The following is a 20,046-nucleotide window of genomic DNA, read 5'->3' on the forward strand; positions in this document are numbered from 1 at the left end:
TTAAGGCACCAGGCTAAAAAGCAGGAAAAGTCTGAGTTCAAGTCCTCCCTTAGCCATGAAAGCCAGCTAGGTGACTTTGGGCCAGTCACTCTCTCTTAGCCCAGCCCACTTCACACAGCTGTTGTTGTGAGGAAAGTAGGAGGAGCAAGATGTGCTGGATTTATTCGCCATCTTCAGTTATTTATAAAAAGAATAAAGATGAGATATAAATAAATAAATAAATAAGGACCATTTTTAATTAGCAGTATCACTATCTTGTGTTTTTTTATGGTAACTTAAAGCAATTGTGAACACATTCTGTCTTATCTTCCACTCAGTAAATTATTCAATTATTGTTCAATTTCTATAGCCACCCATCTCAGTCAATGACTCAGGGTGACTTACAATTAAAAAATAATACATTGGAAATAAAACATTAAAAGCATTTTAAAACAATAAAAACATTAAAATAGAAAGATCCAAATTAAATATAGATAGCAGCCAGAATACTTGGCCAGTTAACAATATAGCCAGGAAACAGGGCCCTTAACACATTCAGCACCCCAGCTGTAGGAACATAACCAGGTTTATAGAGCCTTATGAAAGGCTAACGGGGTAGTTGGAATAACAGGTGGCCCACAGTCAGGTAACATTTCCTGTTCCTAACCTGTTGCTCTCTTGGAACAGATTCAGACAAGGGTAGTAAGGATGAGCAGCAAACTAAAATAAGTTCTGTGAAGGGGCTGGAAATTATTAGTCTTGAATTACTCAATTGGTGGTTGTTTTGAGAGTATGGAAGGATATCACACAGAAAAGGTCTAAGACCTGTTTTCTATCATTTCAGACAAAGAATAATTAATTTAAGTTATAGAAGAAAAAATTCTAGTTGAATATTAGGGAAAATAGTCCCAAATAGTAAGATCACCTTGATCAATTACTCTGAGAGATGGGATATTCTTATCACTGGTGATGTTCAAGTAGAAGATTACTGAGTTGTTGCCTGGAGCAAAGGGTTGGGTTCAGTAGCCTAAATGGCCTCTTCCTGTACTGAACATCTGTGAAGTCTTGAAGTAAACTCTCCAATCCTGCACCTAGCAGCTGGACTATGCACAAGATTAGACAAGTATTTCTAATCAGTTACACAACTGAAACTATTCAACATAAAGCAATCAGCACTCCTAGCTTTCTTCATATTAGTTGCTATTAGTGCTATCATAGGCAAGAACCATTGTACAAGTCCACTTACCTGTTTAATTATTAATTTCTTTGGGTTTTTTTTTTTTTTTTTTGCAATAGCAAAGACACCTTTGTTTGTATTGGACTCCATGAAGGTGACCCTACCTGGAAAAAAGACTATTCCCTTTGGCCCTGGGGCTCTTGTGATAAACTTGTATCTTCAAAAGCTCCCTTTGATCCTGAAATGTGGATTGAGCGTACCCAAAATCTCTATAACTGGACTGAGGAATATGGAAGGTAAGTGACACATAGTTGATAGTAGCTTCTAAAAAGTTGCAAGAAGGGAGTTGGAAGAGTGCAAATGTGAAACCTCCTACCCTTCATTCTTTTTGTCATTAGTGAAGATATAGTGGTAGCATCAAAAGTATATTTGGTATGGATCCAGAGAAGGTTTGGATAGAATCGCCAAGAGCTGGACATGACTGAAGGGATAACATCATCATACTTGTTCCCATTTCCTCAACTGTATCTGGAAAATTTCAGTTATCCTGTTCATGCTCTGTCTTTGGGGGACCTCTATCTGTTTTTGCATATCAACTTACCTGTTTCTTTTTAAGGTTTGACTCATCTTCCTGGGAGTTGGTAGCAAATGAAGAGATGTGGCAAGCCAGGTGAGAGCCTGTTCCCTTCCCATGTTTCAGAAAAGGCTTGAAAGAGAGGATAATCATATCAATCTACATACAAATTAATTATATTGCACATTGTAACACTGAGTAGATAAAGCTCAGAGGAAGCATGGTGAGAATCTAGGAAGCAGAAGCTGGTGTCTAGCAGAAAAATGGAATATTACCTTGAGTTAATAAATTAAGACAATTGGTGCCCTTCAGATGTTCTGGAGTGCAACTTCTAATGCCATACCCAGTAAACACCAGCTTAGTATAGTAAACTGGGATACAATCATCCCATGGGGAAGTAGAATCCTGCCTTCTCCTTTATGGATGTCAGTTGCTGTTTAAAGAATATACAGCTCCCTTCTGTTTTTTTTTTCCCTCCTAGGATGAAAACAGCCTTCTTTCTTTTTGACCTTGCAGAAACTGGTTCCCCCTCTGTGAAAGAGAAAGCAAAGCTTTACACGCTTGCTTATAAGGTGAGCACTTTTCACTTTGGGAGAGAAAAGCTCAAGCTGTCTATATGTTTGTGCACGATAACTCATAAGTCTGGGGCAGGAATCATTAGTAATTTTGCACTATGTAATGAGTGCAGTCAAAAAGTGGATGCAGTAGGAAACTGGCTATTCAAAATGGGTGTCAGGGTAGGTCAATCTTAACGCACCTGTTTAGATTTTTTGATGTGTTTTGATGTGTGAACTTCAACTTCCAGTATTCCCAAGCCAGGTGATGGCTGGGAGTTTCTGGGAGTTGAGACCTACATGTCTGAAAATTGTCAAGGTTGAGAAACACTGTACTAGGTTATTGTGATGCTCCCTTTCATCTGAGTGGGCCAATTACCATGCCCTCAAACATCCCTGAAAGTCATTATTTTGCTAGGGGGCTGAGGCCTTATAGCATACCAGCTTCCTATTTAAATTTTTTTTTGATAAATAAACTGTATAAAATGTCATTTGGGCACCAAGGGATGCGCCTGGGGTCTGGGTGCTATTTATTCCTGTGTTTATATGGTTGATTACTGTTGCCCTTTCCACTGGTTCCAGTCATCAGATCGATTTATATAAAATCGTATAGCCACAACCAGGAGATCTATTTCCATCTGTCTGGCCACTAGGCATAAGGCTGGATTGGTATCTTTTCCTCCCTGCCATCATCTGCTTTAGGGCTCTGAATAGGGCATGATAGCTGCAGGATCCAATCTGGGTCAGTCACAGGGACCCCAGTTTTAGTCTTCCAAACTTTCGGACTCATGCTGAAGCCCATTCTCAGGGAACTTCTCTCTAGCAAAGTGTTCCTACAGAGAGAAGTTCCCTGAAGATGGGCTCCAGCATGAGTCCAAAAGCTCGGAAGACTAAACTGCTGGTCCCCGTGACCGACCCAGATTGGATCTTGCAACATTATCCTCGGATACGTATATTTGCCTTCATTCGTGAGGGCAATGATAGCTGTTTCTACCTCACTGCTCTTGAGTGCTGCCTCTAGATAGCTGGAGAGGTTCTCCTTCAGTTTGCCCCAGAACTATGGGACCTTTTCACTGTCTTGTGATAGCAAGCCAGGTGCCACAGCTAAGCTTACTTGGGAAGGTTAGCAGACTAGTGGGATGGCAACTATGAACGTCCACTTAAGGTAGTGCCTTGATGTTCCTCTACTGGAGTAGGATCTCATTTTACAGTTTGTAGAACCAAGCAGAAGCAGGAAGGTATTTCCAGTGAGCAAAGACAGAGCCAGAGCCTCTTTCATGGGTGATTAGCTAAAGAATAATATCACAGTAAGTTTTCTATGTCTTCCCCCCTCTTGAGAACTTTGGTCATGCTTTGCTACCTGCAGGTCTTGTAACTGTGTGAATATGAAGAAGGACTGGGGTTGCTTCTGTATCAGTAGCAACTCAAGTGCATGTACATGTACATTTTTTCTTTCCACTCTCCCACATTTGAATAATGGTGACCTAGGAATAAAATTGATACAATTTAGAGAAATAACCCAAATTCAGCTCTTTTGCTGTTTTCATAGGCAGAATGGCTCCGCTAGAAATAAAACACATCTTCAATTCATTTTTGCTTATCCTCACCCTTTTGCTCTCTAGCTTCTCTCTGTTACTTCTCTCTTCCAGTTTACCTTTCAGATTTATCCTTGGGATTATTATTCTTTAGTTTCCCCCTGAGAATCCTACATCTTTATTCCTCTTTTCAGTTGGATGACATCAGAGCAGTTTGCCCAATCATCAGCCGCACACATGAAACCTCTTAGCTCAAATCCTATACACACTGACTGGGGAGTGCTTAGCAGGGCTTATTTCTGAATAGAAATGCAGAGAGTTGCATTTCATGGTTTAAAACATATGCTCATAAATGGTGTCCTATTTTTCTTCAGTTGCAGAGACTTTATTTTATGTAGATGCTGTTTATGCCATGCTTGACTATTTTAAAAAAAATGAGGAAATATTTGTAATACGGGGAAATGATATATCTGAGAATTCTCTTCAATCCTGAACTGTCTTCTGTGATTTACAGCTGTACAAGGAAATTGTAAACACGTATAAAACTCATCCAGTGAACTGGCACAAAAATTACGCTATTGCCTGTGAGAGGGTGCTGCATCTTCACCCACCAAGCGAAGACCCAGAAGTGCTACTCTTAGCAATCATCAAACACTTCCACCTTTACTTGGAGAAAGCTGCAGATGATCCCCAGCAGAGCAGTATTTTGCAAGCCATAAAGCATATGAAGAAAGAACTTCGGGAACTGAGAAAAGTGAAAAAGGCAGCGAGGCGACCAGTGTAGGACATGTTGAGCTCAAGGAAAAATCTGTTGGAAAGGAAATGAAGAGTAAGAGAAGGATTCCATAGACGGAAACAAAGCAAGCTTAAATGCAGTGTTTTAGATAGGAGGAAAAGACTAATCAAGAGAAGGGCTTTTGTTGATATAGAGAAGCATAAACATAGGTTGGGGAAAATGAATTGGGATTTTTCTCTCTTTTGATGTTACAATGTGTAGGAGGTCATTAAATGAAGATGAACGTTGGAGATTCTAACTGAAACTTCTTAACACAGTGCATTGATAATTAGAGCACTGGTGGCTCAGAATGAAATATTGCAGGCTAACTGCCCATAGTCTGGAATTCAATCCTGACTGGCTCAAGGTTAATTCGGCATTTTTATTCTTCCGAGGTTGGTAAAACAAGGACCCAGATTGTAGGGGGCAATGTGCTGACATTATAAACTGCCAGAGAGTGCTGTGAAGCACTGTGGAGCAGTATATAAGTCTAAGTGTATTGCTGTTGCTAATTTGCTTCCCTGGTTTATGGCTGCCAACTACAGTCGGGTGAGGTCAGCTCTGATTATAGGATACATTTACATTGTATTGTTTTCTTGTTAACAATATGGAAGCTGTCTTCTTCTGATATGGTCCTTTAACTTTCCAATCAAGTGCACAGTCTTGGCATTTACTTGGTGGTCTCCCTTCACATACTAAGCAAGATTGACCCTGCTTGGTTTTTTTAAGAATCAGGTATGTTTGATTAGGCATTGTCACTTGCTGTAAACATGGCTAACAGATGGGATAAAAGGACACAAGGCAGATTTATATTGACAGAGAGTCATACCAAGCTTGGAGCATCTCAAAAGCGTTCAGTTGAGTACTATTGGGAGTACAGTGTTGGACTTGAGATGTCTCTGATCTGACTAGCAGGATACTCATATGTTCTGTTTGATTTATCCATTTGTATATGTTTATGTGCTACTGTTTAGTGATAACATCAGAGTCAAGATCTTAATAGCAAAAACTGACCTGACAAAATTGGCCTTTGATAATCATAGAATTCATAGAAGTTAATGGAAGTTTTTCCATTGTTTGTGTGCATCACTCAAACATCATGGAGAGTGTTTAATTTAGAAAAACAAATGCTCCTTTTAAAGATCAGGCATGTCTACTTAGGACCAGCTTATCTCTTGAAAGCCAGTGGTCTCTGTACCCCCAACTTATTTTCATAAGATAAAATTTAAACTATTTGCAACTTTTTCTGAATAGATATGATTTGACTAGAATTAGTACTACAGGTAATCCTTATTTAGTGACTGCCTTGTTTAGCAACTGTTCACAGTTACAATGGTGATGAAAAAGTAACTTTGCTATCAGTCCTCACATTTACAATTTTCAGTCTGTAAAGCAAAAGACAGTTGAAATAAGATCATAAGCAGAGATGTGGTTTCATTTACTGACATCTTCACTTAATGACCAAGTTGCTGATCCCAATTGTGGTCATTTAAAAAGGACTACGTGAACTCTAGTCACCTCAGAAGTAGATTACTATAGAAAAATTCAAAATGAATGGACCATATTTTAGAAATTGAATATATATTATGAATATCAAAGGTCTCAACTTCAATCACCTACATTTCTGCAAGAAAAAGCAGAGGTGCAGCTGATAGGAATTATACTGTATTTCTGTCAGATTTTAGAGAGCCATTGATAGTAGTTTCAGGTATTTAAAGTAAGTTGTGAGGGGGCTAGTTCACAAACAATAGTGAAAAATTGGATCACTTCTTACACTTCTGAGAAGAGCTGTACTTTCATACAGTTTTTTCTACTCAAAGTGCTGATTTTGAGCATTAGAATCCTCTACCTCTATCCTTTTTGGACCAGATAACTTTAAGGACTTATAATTTCTATATAAACTTCTCTGATTTCTGAGATCTTCCTTGGATAATGCCTGCCAGTTGAAGTAAGATAGGCTCGAGATGGGTTATATCCAAACTTGGACATCGTGTGTAACAATGTGAAAATGGAACTGTGTATTTCCAGTCATAATGTTGTAGTTCTGCTACAGGAGGGAAGGCAACCCATCAAATAGTTTTCTTACCGTTGTCAAATGTCATTAGTGGCAGAGCTCTGATAAATATCTTTTTATTGTTCCACACATTTTAATTGTAGATTTTTATATTGTTCTGATCCAGCTTTGTTTTATTTAACCTCTTTTGTAGCTTTTGAAGGATGCTCTTGATGTTTATTTATATAATACTGTTCTTTCGGATTTACTAGTTGCACTGAGGGATTTTTATCTGAATAACAACATGAACATACATTTAATAAATAAGTAAATTCTTGTATTTCCAGTCTATCTTGTTGAAGTGCTCTTGTTATACAATACCTGCATTTAATTCCATAACTGAACTGATAGAAAATCAAAAATAGCCTTTTGTGCCTTCACTTGCAATCTCATCAGCTATATATTTTCTCTGGATCATCATATTTTTGCATCAACTCATAAAAGATGGATTTGCATCATAGAACATGAAAATCTTTTATAGAAGGCATTTCTATGTAAACAGGATGAATGAACCTCTCTGGAATATTATGAATTTTTTGCACATGTTAGAGATAGGTTCTTGGGGTGTGACCATCACATCTTGTGTGACCATTTCATCAAGAATATAAAGACCACGTTCTTTTGTTCATTAGAAATTATTCTAATAACCATGGCTCAAACAGGAAAGATGCCTTTTTATTCTTGCTTTAGTTAATTCTCTCATGATAAAAAAACTGTATTTTTTTCTACGTGGATAGCAACTGATGGTAAAAGGAGATAAAGATTTTTTTCTCAGATTCCAAGGAGAATTCCAGTATGCATTCTAAAACTGAAACTATGAAAGGATTTGTTCCCAGAAATCTTGTTTATTACTTGGATATTTATTTTATTCTGTTCTTTTTAATTCAACATGGAGATATTTTCTAAAGCAACTCTAGAAATTCAGTGTAAAGGCACTTCCTCCAACACACTGTGCACATAGAGAGACCTCTTAATAAAAAGCAGTAGATAAAATTTTCAATTGCCTAAAACTATGATAGGCAGCAGAAGTTAATATTTGTGGATTCATCTAATGGTGATCGTAGTATATGAAAGACTGACAAAATGTAAGATGAAAAGATGGTAAAAAGCATAAATTAATAGAGGAAATGAAGAGAAAAGATGCATATTTTGAAAATTAAGAAAAGGAAGGTTTAATAGATGAGAAAGAAGATGTTCTGATCTTAGGGAGTGCGCCATCATTATTCAAGAAAAGATTAAACAGCCATTTGTCCAGGGCAGAATTCCTGCATTGCAAAAAAAAAAAAAAAAGATTGATTAAAAGACCTCAAGGTTCCTTCCAGCCCTAACATTGTACATTTACAGTTCTGTCTTGGGGTTAATACAATAAAGAAGGTTCAATAATACCTGAATAAAAAAAGGACTCTAATGTGATTTATTCCATTTGGATCTTCCATAGCTGCTCAATTTGCTCCCTATAAAAGAAATGACTGTTGTTCAGCTCTGTATACAGTATAACAGAATAGCAGAATAACAGAATTGGAAGGGACCTTGGAAGTCTTCTAGTGACCAGTCCAACCACCTACTCAGGCAGGAACCCTTATACCATTTCAGACAAATGATTGTCCAATCTCTTCTTAAAAACCTCCCGTGTTGGAACACCCACAGCTTCTGGAGGCAAGTTGTTCCACTGATTAATTTTTCTGTCACGAAATTTTTCCTTAGTTCTAGGTTGCTTCTCTCCTTCATTAATTTCCATGCATTGCTTCTTGTCCTGCTTCCAGGTGCTATGGAAAATAAGTTGACCCTCTCTTCTTTGTGGCAGCCCCTTAGCTATTGGAGCACTGTTATCACGTCACCACTGCTCCTTCTTTTCATTAAACTAGTATGTCAGGAACAGGCCGGGGTCTCTGAACAGGAATCATACTTGCAAAATGTAAATTTCTCAGCTGGCCCCCTTTATCTGCAACAAACAGATTGGATCAATGGCCAACCTGGTTTGGTACGTGTTTGAAAGAGACCAAACCATCCTGCCAGCAGACTGAGAGCTGTTAATTCCATATGGAATGTCTAGATGAGCAGAAACCTTCAGAAGCACTGCCCTAAATAATCAAGGAGAGATAGGGGCTATTTGACAGAAATTTAATTTTGATTGCTCTCATGTAGCATCGCTCTGCTAAAGAGGATCAAATGAAAGGTGAGGAGAGAGAAAGAAAGAGACTATTCCACTAGGCTCAGTTGCAGAAACCGGTTGCCAAGTAAAGGCATTTTTGCATTCTTCCTCATTACTTTCCTATTTGTGTTTTCACCTCCCTGTTTGTTCACTTGTAGATCTGGTCCTGTAATTAGCTGCAGAACCTACAGCTTACATTTTGAAAGGGGGGCTTTTCATGGCAAGCTTCCCCCCCTTTTTTCCCCTTCTCCCCACCTTCTTTTTCGTGTGTGTGTGTGTGTGTGTGTGTGTGTGTGTGTGTGTGTGTGTGTGTGCGTGTGTTTATTCCAGCCTTCAATTCGTTTTTTTTTTTGTTACAAGAATCTTTCCCTCCTTACCCCACCTCCGCACATGAACTAAAAGGGAACAACGTTAAGAAATGCAAATAATGGCTCTTTCTTTGATTATGACAGTTAATTAATAGCAACCTGTTTTAATGAATTAAGTCACTCATGGCCCTTCAGCACTTCCTAAGGAGTAGCCAGAATCTGTAGGGATTCTTTTCCCCTTCCAATTGTATAGCGCCTAGACTCCCGAGCTCTATGTAGGCCCCTGTATAGAAATGTCCGCTTAATGATGAGGGAGGGTTTTCCAGCTTGCCTGCATTCAAAGATCACTGGTGAGCTATTCAGAAGCAGAAAAGGCCCCTTCTCCCCTGGCGAGGAGTAGTCACAGTTCCGCACCATTGTGTTAGCCGAAGTCCTTGATCAAAGGCCTCCTAGTGAACTCAACTGGGCTCTCTTTCAGACGACGGCCATAATTAAAGCCACTAATTCTCTTTTAAAAGTGCTGCAGGATGCCATGTAGGCATCTGTTTGGAGTGCCCTTTGTGATGTCATAAGCTGTTAAGGGCTGGGGAGGGGGCAGGGAGGGAGCTTTTCTGAGCCAGATGCCAGTCAGTGAGGTGCTTCATGACAAGGGTCCCTGTGAAGACCTTGACAAGGTCCTGACTGCACAATTCCCAGCCCTGAATTTTTTCCTTCTTAGCTGCTGGGAACCAACCCTCGAAAGAGATCTGGACTTTTTAGGAGATGGGGGTGGAGAAGTGCCAGTTGTGGTGGTGGAGGTGGCATCAAGGGCAGCAAAGAGCTCCATTTTCATCACCCCATCTTGTAGGTCTTGATTGGTTTGGGCGGGTCATCCAGGGAAGTCCTCTTGCCCTCCCATCCTCCATGGGCTGAAGGTGCCCAGCGGAGTTTGCAGAGTGCAGGGAAGAGCCTTTGAAGAGCATCAATGGATGTAACAGTTCAGCTGTTAAGGAGACAAATACGTGGAGGAGGCTCATTAATTCCTTTTGGCTGTCTCTGTGCCTTTTGCCCTTTTATCGCAGCCTTATTAGTCTCCTACTCATCTTGAATGGGGAGGGGCTGGTGGGGAAATGAATGGGAGCTGTTGAGTGCTAATTGGAAAAGGCTTTTAATCACAGGCTAAAGACTTTACAGTGACTTGAAAGTTACTTCTGCCTGGGAAGGGGCCCTCCCTACATACACAGAGACAGACAGTCATTTTAATCTATCTACCAAGGCATTAAAAAAGAAAACTCCATTGACTTTAAAGGAATCTGTTGGTCTTTAAGGTAACACAAAACTGCTGTTTTGCTTTTAATTGGGTATTTTATGATAATAAGTACATTTATAAAAAATGAAGTGTGTGTGTGTGTATGACTGATTCAGAAGCTGCTTCAGTTGAGGTCAAGAGTAGGGTGTATATGTGTGTGTGTGTGTATTTTCTGAGGTTTTCACGGGTGTTTGTATGTAGGTCTTTGGTTATTCGGGTTTTCTCCCGCGTCAAATTGGAAGTGTCTTGGCAACGTTTCGACGAAGTCTCATTCGTCATCTTCAGGCTGGTGTTTTTGGCTTTGTGCTTCTAGGAGCAAAGAAGCACGAAGCCGAAAACACCAGCCTGAAGATGACGAATGAGACTTCGTCGAAACGTCGCCAAGACACTTCCAATTTGATGTGGAAGAAAACCCGAATAACCAAAGACATACATACATACATACATACATACATACATACATACATACATACATACTGTATACACACATACACACACACACACACACACATACTGATTCAGAAGCTGCTTCAAGAGTAGGGTGTACAATAGAAAGAATGGGAGTAAGGTGAAAGAGGTATATTTCCAATTTGGCTTCTATATCCTGTCTTCCCTGCATTTATTGGAAAAGTAAGAGGCCTGTATGGCCTCAGCTGACTCAATATGTTCAAACTACTGTGAGATGAGAAACTAACCATGACTAGCTACAAATCTTCAGTAATTATATGTAGATTTAGATGGATTTTGCATATGTATAAGAAAACTGTCTTTCTTGTAATCCACCAGGAGATTAATAGGGATCTAGTAAGAAATAAGATTGTGGGTCTTGTGAAATTTAAGTTTGATTATTTTTCCTGCAGGTTATCAGATTCAGGATCATCAAGCTTCGGTTATCTTGACATTCAAATATTCTTCTCTCTCCTGCATTGGTTCTTTTCTATCACTGTTATTTTTACCTGCAATAGGTAGACAGTAGCTACTTCAATCCTGAGAGCTTTCTAGCAAACAAGGATCTTGATTAATGTTATCCATTACTGGATCACAATTAATGTTATCCATTACTAGTGCAGTGTAGTGAATAATAGACTTCTTCCTTTGGGGGGAAAATCACAGAGTTTCAACTAGAGCATCATCTGTAATAAAAGGACTGTCCAATTACCATGATTTTGCCAGGCACAAAAAATCAGGAACCAGAATTATTTAAATGAGTACAAGTTTATTCCATGCCATTCCTAAACAAGAATCTGAACTACTGAAGGTCAAGGCGAATTAGCGGTAGATAAGAGTCAATGGAATTCAAGGGGGGCTGGACTTAGATCTCTTGTGGGCACGAAGGGATTCCAAATGGATGATGCACTTGACACCCTCCCTCTTGCAGATTTATCCAGAAACTATGAAAACTATGAAACTATGAGAATGTCTCAACAATAATTTCTTGTTTTTGGTTTTCTTCTTCAATTTTCACAGTTCCTTGTAAATCTAAACTTGTACAGGAAATGACACAATCCATGATAAAGTATTAGATAATTTCCCTTTTGTCTTTGAGACCTGTAGATTTGCCATCCATGAAGCTGTCTCATTTGCCTTAGCTGAGGAATCTTCAACTATGAAGATCTAGATGCCTTCAATGGTTTGTATAGAAAACAATATCCTGAAATACTCCTGTATCTCCAGTGTGTCCCATATTTCAAAATTTCTCATTGATATTTCACAAATTGTTCAGATGACTGGTCTGCATCTTATCACTCAGCCAATTTGAAAGGTGGCTAAAACCTCTATGCCAGGCGCCCACAGGCACTTGCTTAGCTCTTCCCTTCCTAGATGCAGAAGAATTGATGGCTGCTTTTTTCAACAGCAGGTAGTGGAAAGGGAAATGAATCTGAGGGAATCCATCATTTATTTTCCTTCACTTGACACACATTAAAAGTGTAAGGATAATGTTACTTACCAGCCTTGTTAGGGAGACATAGTAAGATTTGACCACAGGAATAGCACAATTTATGCTTGCATACTTTTCAGGGACTGAAAGATACTGTGTTAAAATAGCCACAAAGAAGACCTTCACTTCTTTAAGAATCCAGAAGGCTGGAGGGGAAAAGATTATGTTAGGAAGATTGCAGAAAGATGGCTTGTGGCTTTCTTATACAGTATTACAGGAAATGTCACCAAGATACGTAATTTGGGGGAGAAACAGTGATGGATTTCCAACAAGCAAACTTTCATTTAAAAATGAGCAGAGGGACAATGAGGGAACAGAAATGTGGAATGCTTTGCAATGAAAATGGAATTTCTAATTGGGCACAGTACCTATAGCTTGGAAAGTTGGTTAGCATCAATCAAATTATGAAATCATTCTAATGCACAGTCATTATATATTATTATTATTATTTATTTATAAGTCACTAGCTGGATTACACTGCAGGTATCCAGGATCCTTTTTAAATTTGAAAAATGGAATGACTCCTATTTAATTGGGGTTAATTCAAGCTCTTGATAAGCATGGATTGCTTACCCATTTCTCATTAAATAACCCCCAGTGATTCATGCATCATGCTAAGCCATAAAGCATGATTTCCCAGCACTGTGGGTAGATCCATCCAACGTACTGAAACGTCATCAAACAACATAATATGGCTTTGCTGTTGTTAATTGCGAAGTTGTGTCTGACCCATTGTGACCCCATTAACAACGTTCCTCCAGGTCTTCCTGTCCTCTACCATCTTCTGGAGTCCATTTAAGTTCACACCTACTGCTTCAGTGACTCCATCCAGCCATCTCATTCTCTGTCGTCCCCTTCTTCTATTGCCCTCAATCTTTCCCAGCATTAGGCCCTTCTCCAGTGAGTCCTTCCTTCTCATTAGGTGGCCAAAGTATTTGAGTTTCAACTTCAGGATCTGGCCTTCTAAAGAGCAGTCGGGATTGATCTCTTCTAGGACTGACCGGTTTGAATGCCTTGCAGTCCAAGGGACTCGCAGGAGTCTTCTCCAGCACCATAGTTCAAAGACCTCAATTCTTTGGCGCTCAGCCTTTCTTATGGTCCAACTTTCACAGCCATACATTGCAACTGGGAAAACCATGGCCTGGACTATACGATAATATGGCTTACTGTAATGTATAAAACCACCAGTTTTAAGGAGCTAAAACTTCAATATATAACAGATGTTTGTGTGTACAAGGTTTCCAGTCCAGTTTCTGGCATAGTCAGTTGGGAAAGTTTCTGCTTAGAAAGAAATCTTCTGTTCATCTCAGAAGATAAGAGTTAACTAGGAAAGCCAAAAGGATGACTCAGTTAAAGCCATTTTTAATGTCTCTCTGTGTCTTTTTGAATGTTTCTTTGCCTTGTCCTTTTACATATGCCTCAATAAGCAAACAATATAAATCTGGCTACATATCAGCAAACATAAAGGGGTGTCATATGTGGATTGCAAAGAAGTGAAAATTTTATTAAATTCCTGGACCACCATATTAGCCATACATTATCAATGCAAAGAAAGAAAAATTGTAGGTTACCATAAATCTTTTTCAAGTTCATGAATGTGTATGCAAAGTGTGACATCAGCAGTATTCAAATAAGAGCACGCTTTTTAAGCGATAATATGCTAAAAAGTAAGTTGTACTATGTGGGAAATTATTGCATGAAATTATTCCTGACATGTATTTATTTTGGTGACAGATAGTTGGGTGCAAAGAGAACAAAGTACAGAGACTAATAGCCTTCCTCCAAGATTCTACCTTAAGTAAGTCCTTGTTGCATTTTTTTTAGGAGGGGGTGCAGTTCGAGCATTGAACCAAATTTTACATGAAAGCAGATGAAGCCAGATGTTAGCAGGAGATGCCAATAATTAATTGGAGGTGCGGGAACCTGCTTTGGGTCCCTGCGTCCAGCAGAGGGCACACCAGAGAGGAATCAGGCAAAGGGGCCAGCCTTGTAATTGTTTCCATCAAAATATGTAGCTCCATGCTTGTGTGTGCATATTTACATTCTGGAATGTGGTTCAGAATGCAGGAATCAGATTTAAAACTTTGTTTCTACTTATCGACACACTGGAGACGCTGGTTGATTTGCAAGCTGCTCTATTTACAGATGCAAGCTGTTAAATGGTTGGATTTAATTGTCATACTAGAGTGGGCATGTTACTTATTTATTTATTGCTCCTTTGCCTTCTTTTCAAATGTAAAACACTGAGTTGTAAAAAACAAATAGAGAACGGAAACTGGCATTTTTTGGGGGGGGGACAATATTTGTTGAATACTATGAAACATACTACATATTTAGAAATATGTATTTGAAATTTATATGATTAATATTTCTGCTAGAAATATTAAGTTTGGCATTTCTCCCATGTGAGAATGTTTAAGATGACTTCATGTACTTGAACTTCACAACGAGACACCAAGGCAACAATCTTGCAAGCTTGACTAGCATTACTTGGAGAAAGTAGGTATTTTTTTTTCCTGAAAGATTTGGATATGCCATTGAAAAAAGGATTACTACTTGTAGGAGGTGCATTCATTCTTTTCTCTCTTCAGTATATTGTTTTAGCAAATTTCATATTATCCAGAAATCACAACAGTTTACTCAAAGGCCACAGTGGGTCAAAAGAAAGGTATGTTTATTGCCAGAGTTTTCCTCAAACCTTTTCCAGATCTCTTTTAGACCCATTTTGCAGATAAGGATTAAAAAAAAAGGCTGAAAGATGAGATCTATGAATTCCAGACTGAGATTAGATCAGAACTGAAAATGCCCGGTTCAATCCCTCATACTGACTGAGATGAAAATCTGCATTTTTACCAATTCAGGTGTTAAATGGAGGCTCACTAAAAGAAAACACCATTACACATGGAAAGCTACAATTTAATGGGAAAAAAATTACTACCGTGATGGTGATTGTTGCTTTCTTTCTGGCATAAAGAAAAATTTGACATGCCCCAGATTGCTGTCTGAAGGGATAGGGACCTAACACAGTACAAAACAATAGAAGCTATCTATGAACAAACCGGCTTTTGTTGATGTGTGTATGTACACTATATTTAAATTTTTCCAGATGGCAGCAGAGTACAGAATTTGCTAGAGCACAATTCTTCATATATTTTTTTCAAAAAGTGAGCCCAACTGAGTTCATTCAACTTTAATTTCAGGTAAGCAAGTAGGGAGTTGGTATCTGCACTGCTGATTAGTTTTTCAAGAGCTAGATTGTGCAATCTGCCCATCATCAGAAGAAGGGGCATTCAAATTCATTTGCTCCAAAATGGAGACACCTTATATCACAATTCTGAGCATTTGCCAACACAAAGTTGTTTACTTTGGTGGAGATTATGTCTTCAGAGTCTCAGGAAGTGAAAAATTGCTTGCCATCACTTGCACTCTTTGAACTGTTTTTCATGCATGCACTGGATAAAAGTGTCATCTCTATTATTTTTTCTCTCAAAATGACACTGTCAGGTCCATAAATTACAAAAAAGACTACAGGTAGTACTCAACTTACAACGGTTGATTTAGTGACCAAAGTTATAACGGCCCTGAAAAAAGTTACTTATGATCATTTTTCACATTTATGACCGTTGCGCCATCCCTGTAGTCACATGATCAGAATTCAGATGCTTGGCAACTGACTCATGTTCATGACATTTGCAGTATTCCAGGGTCATGGGATCAGTTTCTGCGACTTTCTGGCAAGCAAAGTCAATGGAGAAACCAAATTCACTTAACAACCGTGTCACTAACTTAACAACTGCAGAGATTCACTTAACGACTGTGGCAAGAAAGGTCATAAAATGGGTCAAAATTCATTAAGAAATGTCTCACTTAACAAAAGAAATTTTGGATTCAATTCTGGTCGTAAGTCGAGGACTACCTGTATTTGCACCCTCTGTTGTCAAGGAACCAGTTTCCTAAATTTGGTCTCCATTTTTTACTTTTGATAGCCACCCTGACTCTCTTTTAAATTTCATCAGCTTAACAGCAACAACAGCAATATAATATTTCCATTTAAATTAGACTGGATCAGTTCTAAATAAGGTAGTAAAAGAATTCAGGTACAGGATTTGGCTCATGATGGAATCACCAGGACAACACAAAGATTTGCTTTTAGCACCAATAGACATGGAGTGGCCTTTCAGGACTTCCCTGGAATGACCTAGAATATGCCGAAGAAGATAAAAAATTATTCTGGTGTCAAGTTTTTAAAGGTGAAAAGATATTTGAAAAAACCCTTCAGCTGCACATTTTCAGACATGGAGGCATGAACTCCATTCATTCAAACTGGCAAATATTTCTGTTTCTACTTGTAATCTAAATCAGTGTTTCTCAACCTTCTCAAGTTGAAGATGGGTTGACTTCAGCTCCCAGAATTCTCCAGCCAACTTTGGGAATTCTGGGAGTTGAAGTCCACCCATCTTTAACATGACAAGATTGAGAAACACTGATCTCAATGGTCCTGCATAGCAAACCTGATGGTAAATTTTAGCTCTGATGCAATGCTGGCTGGAAATTATGGAAATTGAAGTCCAGCACACCTGAACAAAACCCTGTAGGCAAAGACTATCTTAGACACCCCAAAGGCAGGATTTGTTGTCTTTCTGTAATTGCAAAGAGAATGATATCTTTGGAGGAAAAGTCAGACTAGGGCTTACATTATGCTTGGGTGGTGAGAAAATCTCTGACAAAATGCATTTCTCTAGGGCTGAAAATACGGTAATTGGACCCCACTGCAGAACCAGGGTTAGCTCATAAAATTAGGAATAATTATTTTCCCTGTTAAAGGCAAGCAGCACTATTTCCTCCCTAGAAATTCTCTTAAGAGCCAAGGTAGTGCTGTGATGAAGATTAAGAGGCTGAGCTAGAATCAAGAAGAGCCAGGATCAAGTCTGTCTGCATCCATGATAGCTTTCTGCATACATTGGGCTGATCATTAGCTTTTGACCTACTTCATTGAGCTTTTGCTGTGATAAAGAAATGAAGTTTAGAAGGATATACTATAGTGATTTCTCAAGCAATGGACAGATAGTAATCTAACATCAAATCCTGCTAAGGATGTCGCTTTCACAGAAACATTTAATCCAGTGTTTTTCAACCTCAGGAACTTTAAGAAGAGTGGACATCAACTCCCCAGCTAAGCTGGGGAATTCTGGGAGTTGAAGTCCACACATCTTAAGGTTGCTGAAGTTGAGAAACACTGATCTAATCAACTGGAAGGAAGAAGGACAGCTTTTGGTTTCAAGAATCAGGTTCACTGTCAGGGACAGAATTCAAATAAACTAGATGTTTTCTGTAGTACCCCAGAGGAATTTAATGTACTCTTTATAACATTAGAGTGACAGTTATGTTTCCAGATTCATGCTAAGCAATATCAATTCTAATAGAGCAGAACATGAGGTTGGGTTGCCATGCTTTGCAGAAGTTCTAGCTTCAGAAACATGATCTGGATAAAAGACCTGGTTGTCTTTTACAGATGAGCTGCATTGATAAGAAAACAGCCTTCATAAAGTGCAACTTAGAGCCACTTTGCTCTAGTGATGAAGACACCAGGCTAGAAAACCAGGAAGCCATGAGTTGAAGTCATCTTAGGCAAGAAGCTAACTGCTTTCCTTGGGCTAGTCACACTCTCTCAGTCCCAGGAAGGAGGTAATTGCCAACCACTTCCAAAATCTTGCCAAGAAAACTGCAGGGACTTGTCTAGGCAGTCTCCAGGCATCAAGAATGATTTGAAGGCACACACACACACATGCACACATATACACAAACTATTTCTATTTTGTGACTTGATGAACCCATGCCAGGGTGTGGAAGAGTCTGTGCTCACTAGATAGACTCGCTGTGCCTCATTTCATTTCTTTTAAGAAGCTTTCTGGGAAGAGAACGTGTGATTGCAGCCAGACCTTTCTGCCAGTTGGCAAGGAACAGTTTCTACCTAGAGTATTTTACTTTCATCCCTTATTGTAGAGGGCAACACAACTACTCACTAGGATTCTTCCTACTTCCCATTGGCTGGGGACCTTGAATCTGCTGGTAACTACAGTTGTTTTCTTGGCTCAGCACAAATTTTGCAGATTGTCCAAGCTTCCTTTCAAAGTCTTCTTTTTATGCTGGGGCAGCTTTCAAATGTATCTGTCTCCCTCCGAAGAGCCAACATGTTTATCTTCTGCATTTGTGTATAAACACCATATGCTTGGTGATGATTCTTGATATGGCTGGAAATTTAATAAAGCTGCTCAAATATTGTTGCAGTTTCAGCTTTTCCTTTCTTCTTGCCAAAAAGGAGGACTCTTCTGGTTTCATAGGCATCTTTCAACAACTTTAATTTCATTTGTAGATTAAGAATGGAAGTAGTATTTCCACTTGGTTGGCTGCTGGGGTTGAAGGAAACAAAAACATTCATTGTTTGCAAGATTTTGAAATGTCTTTCTTTCTTTCTTTCTTTCTTTCTTTCTTTCTTTCTTTCTTTCATTTCATTTCATTTTTCTAACATGGGATATTAAGCTGTAGGTGGCATTATATCTGATGTTTGGAGCACTCTTGTCAGGTGTTGAGTTGACAGGATTACTTTAACCTTATTTTAGATTTGGGAAGCGTTGAAAGGGGGAAAGTGCTGTTTGTTCATAAGGATGAATGCAGAAAGCATAAGAACGATTGAGCAAAACTACTTGGGTAACTAATTTTCCCACAGCGAAATGGCAGATATTTAGGGGAAATCCACTGACCAATCATAGCACCAGAACACAGTGGGTGATCAAAATAGTAGATGCAATCTTCTCATACATCACTTGGGGTTTTCCTGGCTTGTTAATGAGAGAGAGAGATTATGGAGTAATATTGTGACTGACAGTTTGGTGGATTCTATGCTCCAGGGACTTAAAAAAAATATCACACTAGGGGACAAATAGCTGAGCCCAAATTCTTCCTAAAGATAGAAGCAAAGGGGAAGAAAGAATACCAAATAGTCCCTTTCATTGTTTCCTCCCTCTTTGTTCCCAGAATAAAGACAAGACTGGAAGAAGTAAGATCCATTCTCCAAGATCCAACAAAGTAATAACATCAGAGATAATGCAACTAATTTCAGAGGAATCTTGGAATGTTCTGTTACTCATTCGCTCAGTATCCTGGATGGTTTTAGTCAGTGTTTTTGAACCATGATAACTTTAAGATGTGTGGATTTCAACTGCCAGCATGGTGGCTTAGGAATTCTGGGAAATGAAATCCACACTTCTTAAAGTTGCTAGGTTTTAAAAAAATGCTTTAGAATGGACTGATGCCAAACTCAATAAGACAGCCACAAACAAGGAGCAAAATAACCCCCCCATCAAACAAAATTGAGAAATATACCAGAGGTCCTAATAGACAGGTGATACATTTGTATGCTAATTGTCAACCATAATGATTCTCTAAGCAGCTTAATATCAGCTTTAGAGGACGTTGATACTATCCTGCAAAGAGTGGACCTGAATGCCAGGTGCAGTTAGTGGAATCCAACAATATTTTCATGTTCAGAATTTCTTCTCCAGCCAAGAGTCCTGAAAAATGAAAAGCTTTTAATTGGAAGCAATTATAATGATTGATAGAGGCAATTCATTTCAGATCCCATGCAAGAAAAAAAATTCTGTATTAAAATATACTGCTCAAAAAAATAAAGGGAACACATCCTATAGGATTTC

The 20,046-nt window shown here is 38.8% G+C and overlaps 1 protein-coding gene and 2 long non-coding RNA genes across 5 annotated transcripts in view; 2 read left to right on the top strand and 1 right to left on the bottom strand.

Moving 5' to 3' along the window:
• Positions 1-6,927, top strand: part of TMEM260 (transmembrane protein 260) — a 46,129-nt gene extending 39,202 nt beyond the window's left edge. The window contains exons 13-16 of the mRNA XM_039319569.1: positions 1,276-1,452; positions 1,773-1,826; positions 2,212-2,302; positions 4,334-6,927. Coding sequence (XP_039175503.1) covers positions 1,276-1,452; positions 1,773-1,826; positions 2,212-2,302; positions 4,334-4,603 — 592 coding nt within the window. The 3' untranslated portion in view covers positions 4,604-6,927. The remainder of the gene's footprint in view (positions 1-1,275; positions 1,453-1,772; positions 1,827-2,211; positions 2,303-4,333) is intronic.
• On the bottom strand, positions 4,980-9,604 carry LOC120297210. 2 transcript variants are annotated; one of them, XR_005553729.1, is made up of 3 exons: positions 9,522-9,604; positions 8,034-8,101; positions 6,818-7,912 (listed from the first exon to the last, which is right to left on the bottom strand). It is a non-coding gene; the product is annotated as an uncharacterized LOC120297210 (long non-coding RNA). The 2 variants fall into 2 exon arrangements; XR_005553728.1 differs by having other exon boundaries at positions 4,980-8,101.
• A 551-nt stretch (positions 9,605-10,155) lies between these two features.
• On the top strand, positions 10,156-19,415 carry LOC120297215. 2 transcript variants are annotated; one of them, XR_005553734.1, is made up of 5 exons: positions 10,156-10,414; positions 11,942-12,025; positions 14,069-14,132; positions 15,441-15,534; positions 19,370-19,415. It is a non-coding gene; the product is annotated as an uncharacterized LOC120297215 (long non-coding RNA). The 2 variants fall into 2 exon arrangements; XR_005553733.1 differs by lacking the exon at positions 19,370-19,415 and adding an exon at positions 17,847-18,499.
• The last annotated feature ends 631 nt before the right edge of the window (positions 19,416-20,046 follow it).

The sequence above is a fragment of the Crotalus tigris genome, unplaced genomic scaffold, assembly GCF_016545835.1.
Source record: "Crotalus tigris isolate CLP2741 ecotype Arizona unplaced genomic scaffold, ASM1654583v1 scf7180000023599.357617, whole genome shotgun sequence".
Classification (NCBI taxonomy): Eukaryota; Metazoa; Chordata; class Lepidosauria; order Squamata; family Viperidae; genus Crotalus; species Crotalus tigris.